Source organism: Orycteropus afer, unplaced genomic scaffold, assembly GCF_000298275.1.
Source record: "Orycteropus afer afer isolate SDZICR_OR568_19922 unplaced genomic scaffold, OryAfe1.0 scaffold00135, whole genome shotgun sequence".
Lineage (NCBI taxonomy): Eukaryota > Metazoa > Chordata > Mammalia > Tubulidentata > Orycteropodidae > Orycteropus > Orycteropus afer.
This window is the reverse complement of record NW_006921722.1, coordinates 8,177,739-8,184,154: the sequence shown is the minus strand read 5'-3', so window position 1 is coordinate 8,184,154 and position 6,416 is coordinate 8,177,739. Positions and strand designations below refer to the sequence as shown.

The 6,416-nt window shown below is 45.7% G+C and overlaps 1 protein-coding gene across 1 annotated transcript in view; it reads left to right on the top strand.

The window, feature by feature from the left end:
- SYNJ2 (synaptojanin 2) overlaps positions 1-6,416 on the top strand; it is a 102,645-nt gene that overhangs the window by 57,806 nt on the left and 38,423 nt on the right. The window contains exons 11-12 of the mRNA XM_007945297.1: positions 1,701-1,892; positions 4,141-4,222. Of these exons, the coding sequence (XP_007943488.1) occupies positions 1,701-1,892; positions 4,141-4,222 (274 nt within the window). The remainder of the gene's footprint in view (positions 1-1,700; positions 1,893-4,140; positions 4,223-6,416) is intronic.

Sequence of the window (6,416 nt, the reverse complement as noted above, 5' to 3'; positions counted from 1 at the left end):
TGCGTTTGGTTGTGTGGTACGTTGCCCGGGTCCCTGCATGTTAATTTGCATGAGTGGTGTATGCGTTTGGTTGTGTGGTACGTTGCCCGGGTCCCGGCTTACATTCCTGTGCCTTGCTTGTCTACTGGGTCGTGGAGTAGGGAATGCTCGGGTGAGACACTTTCCTGCTTCATCTGTGACATTCCCTGGAGTCTGATGTCCCACAGCCTCTTGTGGCTCTTGTCAAGGGAAGGGGTGGAGGGGAGAACCTGGGTTCAGCAGTTACGCCACCCAGGTGCTAACCAGAAGGTTGCCAGTTTGAACCCACCCAGAGGCTCTGCAGGAGAAAAAGACCTAGAGCCCAGCCTAGGTAATAAAGAGTACAGCCTAGAAAACTCTATGGGGCAAAGTAATAAATACATTTACAACAGCAATGAAAGAACAGCTTCTGAGGCTGCTTATGTGCAACCAAATACCTCATGGGATTGGTTCCTTGATTTGGAGGTTTAGGGTCATGGTTTCATGGGACACCCAATTTATCATACCATGTTCAGCACTTCCCTTCTATATCCTGGTTCATTGTGTAGTGTCTGGGATCTTAGAAGCTTGTAAGCAGCCATCGAAGGTGAACATTGAAGGTCTCTGTTCATGTGGAGCCGCAGAGGAAGAAGGAGAATCAGGACTGGGGGGGATATGGGATGTGTGGCTAACTGCCTTCTTTGCTGTGAGACCAGAACTGGATGGTGCCTGGCTCCCATTACTGAACACTTAATCAAAGATTCTATAGAAGAACCCTGATCAAAAGGGGGAAAATGCAGAACAGAGTGTCAACTTCTCATGGACTCCAGCCTTTCTGGAGCCAAGGAGGCTGGATGAACTATCAAACTATTGCCTGAGATAATCTTTAAACCTTAAACCAAAAATACCCTCTGAAATCTTCTTGAAATCAAATAATAGTTCAGCTTAACTAGTGAATAATGTCTGCCTTGAGGATGGTGCTCTTTCAAGATCTATCTATATGAGATCAAACTGACAGCAGCAACTTGAAAGATAAGATAGAAAACATAGGGGTAGTGGGTTTCTGTTAATGGCAGAGGAACAGCTCAGAAAATGAAGGTGAAAAAGGTTGAACAACTTGTAGTCTGTGCTGCTGAATTGTACGTGTAAAAATTGTGAAATTGTGTTAATTTATATAAATTGTTGTATATTCTGCTGAGTGTATTCTCAACGACCACCAAAAAATATGTGTTAAAAAAGAAGAACTATGACCCCGGAGCTCTGGTGGTGCAGTGCCTAAGGCATCTGGCTGCTAACCAGAAGGCTGGACCCATCAGCCACTCGTCAGAAGGAAGACTGGGCAATCTACTTCTGTAGTGATACTGCCTCAGAAACTCAAGGAGGGGTCTCTGTGAGTCAGATCTGACTCCACAGCATTGAGTTTGGTTTTGGTTTGGTTTATGACACAGTTCTGCTCTGTCATATGGGCTTGCTGTGAGTTGAAATCAACTCAGTGGCACCTGACAACAATGTTTTCATGACATGATCACCAAGATCCTGTGAGGTAATGGAATGGTTTTTGTGGTCCGCAGCCTTGGTCTTTAGAAGGCTCATGTCTTGGGCTGTGTCTGTAGGCAAGTGGGTCCATCTTCCTGGGACAGGAGCCCCTCTACATTTGAGCCTTCGACCTGCTGAGAGATACACCTTTTTATTCCCCTCTGCAGTGACTCCCAGGATCCTGAAAGCTATGTCAGAGCGGCAGTCCGAATTCACCAATTTCAAACGGATCCGTGTTGCCATGGGAACCTGGAATGTCAATGGAGGCAAACAGTTCCGAAGCAACCTCCTGGGGACGGAGGAGTTAGCCGACTGGCTGCTGGACTCGCCCAAGCTTTCTGGAGTCGCTGAATTTCAGGGTGAGAGCAGATGCTTGGGAGAGAACAAAACACAGATCCCACTCGCCCCTCAGGTTTGATCTTCGTAGCTGTTGCTGTGGAATTCAATATTGAGGCCCTTTTTTTACTTTTCAGAATGTTCCCGAGCAATGCCTAATAAATTAACTGCTTGACGATTTCTCTCTCTTTTTTTTAATTAGCATTTTCTTTTTAGACTAGTTTTGCATTTACAGAAAAACTGAGCAGAAAGTATGAAGAGCTCCTGTATGCCCCTGCACATTGTCTCTGGTTATTAGCATCTGGCATCTCTGTGGCACATTTGTTGCAATTGGTGAACTAATGGATGCATTATTATTAACTAAAGTCCTTAGTTTACATTAGGGTTCACTCCTTGTGAGGCGCCCTGGTGGCACAGGGATTAAATGCACAGCTGCTTACCCAGAGGTCAACAGTTTGAACCCACCAGTTGCTCCATGGAAGAAAGATGAGGCAGTCAAGCCTTCCTTAAAGATGATGGCCTTAGAACCCTAAGGAGCCCTGTGTGCCCTCTAGGGATGCCGTGAGTCAGAATCGACTAGAAGGCAGTGAGTTTGGTTTTTTCTTTGTGTCATATAGTCCTATGGGTTTTGATATATGTGTAATGTCGTGTGTCCACCATGGCATTATCTTGCAGAATAGTTTCACTACCCTAAAAATGCCCTGTCACCCCTCCCTAGCCCTCTGGCCACCACTGATCATCCTGTCTCTATTTCACCTTTTCCGGGGTGTTAGCTAGTTGGAGTCATAGAGTATGTAGCTTGTTTAGACTGAGACACCTTCCCTTTTCAAAATGTTTGGAGGAGTTATCTAAGTGGTGAACCTCTCTTTCACATACCGAGATCTTGCTGTTTGAGGTTTGGGTAGTTGGAACCCATTTGTCATACGTAAGAAGGTGTGGCTGACCAAACTTCGTTACTGGCAGTTGCTGGTATGGGGGCCAAACATGTTTAATGTTATCAGCTAACTAAGAACAGCTTGTTGTCCTGCATTTTCTCAAACCAACGACATATATCTGTTGTAAGCAATCAAGAAAGAGTTTGTATACCTGCAAAGAATAAACTAAGTCCAAGTTTGGCACATGCCTCTGTCTCACATCAGGCAGTATGATGCGTCATGGCCTCAGAATCAGCATTTGGATCCTCAGGGATTTTGTTGGTTAGCACTGACCCAGTGGTCCTGCTTCTCCTGCCGGTTTGGAGGCTGAAGAGCCTTGTCCCCCATGCCATTGCCTGTAAATGAGAGATTTGGGTCCACAGATAATGGAGGCTGGACGCTGGCCATGTGTAGAGCCCCACCTGCACCATACTTTCCTGTCCATAGAAGAGTGGTGCTTGAGTCACATTCTTGGTGTCAGTGGGGCTGTGTAGGTAGATGTGTGGTGTCTGGGGACCACTGACCCCATGGATGCCGAGGACATGGAGCACCACCTTCGAGCCAGCAGGTGTGGCCAAGAGTGGTGGCAGCCTGGCAGGTGACACTGACTGCTCCTTATGGGCCTGTGGGGACAGTGGGGTGATTAGCACCAGCTGTTGAGACCTTTGCAGGGATATTATGGGGACAGAAGTGAGTGAGGTGGCTCCCACTAGAAACCTACCAGGTTCAGGACAAGGAAGAATTGTAGTTACTGTGGACAACCGTGTCAAGCTGAGGAACTGGTATTGTGTTCTTTTTTAAGAAAAAGGCAAGCAGGTTTAATTTAGGTCTGAAGTCATCCAATTCAGGTATGTCGGTGCCTCAGACTTTTAAAATGCATGTCCACAGCACAGTGTCAGTCCTTCAGTGGCACTGAGTGACTCGGGCCGGCTGATAACCAAACCACCCACACCCATTGCAGTGGAGTCAGTTCCAACTGGAAAGTTACCAGAAAAGATCAAGGAGTGGGTGTTATCAGTGGGCTAGGCATGATAACAATGTACGATCTAATGTAGACTTTACATGGACCTTGGAAAGGGGCAGTTACAGACCCTTTTTGCAGATAAACAGGTTCAGAGAGGCTCAGAGCTGCCCAAGGATGCACTGAAGGGAAGGCCGTATGTTGTGTGAGCATGCACAGGATGAGAGGAAAGGGGATCTCGGGAACCTGTGCTCCCAGCGGGCTGCATTGGTGCACCCTGGCTGGCAGCACCGTGTGGGGCAGTGTGGCTGTGAGGAGGACCGGATGGGCTCCCTGTGAGTCGGCTGAGCCAGGCCGTACCAGTTCTGATTCCCTCCATCCCTGCTTGTTTCCCAGATGATAGCAGCCCAGCTGACATCTTTGCTGTGGGGTTCGAGGAGATGGTGGAGCTGAGTGCAGGGAACATTGTCAATGCCAGGTAAGTGACACATGAAGGGGCAGGAGGGAGTCCCCAGCAGGTGCCTGGCTGGGAGCAGGGCCCTGAGGCTTTCCTGGAGCCACGGTGCATCTGAATCCATGGTGGGTGGCTCTTTCTGATTGCTGTCTGCATGGAGCCACCCCACCTGGGTCACGTCATTAGCATACACTTACAGGTGTCATCCAGAAGCATATAGAAAACAGGGCACCTCGATGACCCAGGAAGGCCCAGCAGCTTAGCACTCGCTCAGGAACCAAACACAAAGGCCAATTACCTTGTTGTTGCTTCTGACTGAGATTCACAACAACCTAGGGTTAGCTTCCATGGGTCGGGTCTGGTTATGGATCCAAATCAAATGCAATCCTTGGGAACTTCAGTCTTTTCTCCATTTATCATGATGATATGAGGATTTTTTTTTTTTTTTGCTTTACAGGTTAACCGAGTTGTAGCTCTTGATTTTTTATACATGCCTTGACTCACCTAACCCAAGGAGGGGTCTCTATGAGTCGGATCTGACTTGATGGCAGTGTGTTGCGTTTTGCATTGTTGGTGTACGTTGATTAGTGACCACTGCTCTTAACACTTCGCTAGTGGGATTTATCTCTGTCTCAATAAAAGTTACTTATCTGTCAGTTTGTCGCCCTGTGTTGGCTTGTGAGGCTAGAGGCTATGCCGCTGGTATTTCAAATGCCAGCAGGGTCACCATGGTGGACAGGTTTCAGCAGAGCTTCCTGACTAAGATAGACTTGGAAGAAGGAAGAGGCCATGCACTTATCAAAGAATTGGCCAGTGAAACCCTTATGAATAGCAATGAAACATGGTCTAATATAGTACTAGAAAATGTTATGAATAGCCCTGAAACATTGTCAGATACAGTGCCAGAAGATGAGCCCCCAGGTCAGAAGGTACACAAAATACAACTGGGGAAGAGTTGCCTCCTCAGAGTAGAGCTGACCTTAATGATGTGGATGGAATAAAGCTTTCAGGACCTCCATTTTGCTGATGTGGCACAACTCAAAATGGGAAGAAACAGCTGCAAGTATCTATTAATAATCGTAACATGGAATGTATGATGTATGAATTTAGGAAAATTGGAAGTTGTCAAAAATGAAATGGAACACATAAAGATCAATATCCTAGGCATTAGTGAGCTGAAATGGACTGGTTTTGGGCATTTTCAATCAGACAACCATATGATCTACTATGCCAGGAATGAACAAATCAAAGAGGAATGGTGTGGCATTCATCATCACAAAGAATGTTGCAAGATCTATCCTGATGTACAATGATGTCACTGATAGGATAATATCCATATGTGTACAAGAAAGATCCATTAATGTTACTATTATTCAAATTTACATACCGACCACCAAAGCCAAAGATGAGGATATTGAAGATTTATACTAAATTCTGCAGTCTGAAATTGACCAAACATGCAATCAAGATGTGTTGATTATCACTGGTGATTGGAATGCAAAAGTTGGAAACAAAGAAGAATTACCAGTAGTTGGAAATTTTGGCCTTGGAGACAGAAATAATGCTGGACATAACATGATAGAATGTTGCGAGACCAACGACTTACTCATTGCAAATACCTTTTTTCAACAACACAAACGGTGACTCCAGATGGAGTACACAGGAATCAGATTGACTACATCTGTGGCAAGAGATGATGGAGAAGCTCAATATCTTCAGCCTAAACCAGGCCAGGAGCTGATTGTGGAACAGACCATCAGCTGCTCAGAAGTTCAAGTTGAAGTAGAAGACAATTTAAAAAGTCCAGGAGAGCCAGAATATGACCTTGATGATGTCTCTCCTGAATTCAGAGACCATCTAAAGAATAGATTTGATGCATTGAACACCAATGACCGAAAACCAGAGGAACTGTGGGACGATATCAAGAACATCATCCACGAAGAAAGCAAGAGGTCGCTGAAAAGACAGGAAAGGAAGAAAAGACCAAAATGGATGTCAGAAGAGACCCTGAAACTTGCCCTTGAGCAGAAAGTAGCTAAAGCAAATGGATGAAATGACAGGATAAAAGAGCTGAACAGACGATCTCAAAGAGCAGCTTAAGCAGACAAAGCCAATTACTGTAATGAAATGTGCAAAGACCTGGAGTTAGAAAACCAAAAGGGAAGAACATGGTTGGCATTTCTCAAGCTGAAAGAACTGAGGAAAAAATTTAAGCCTC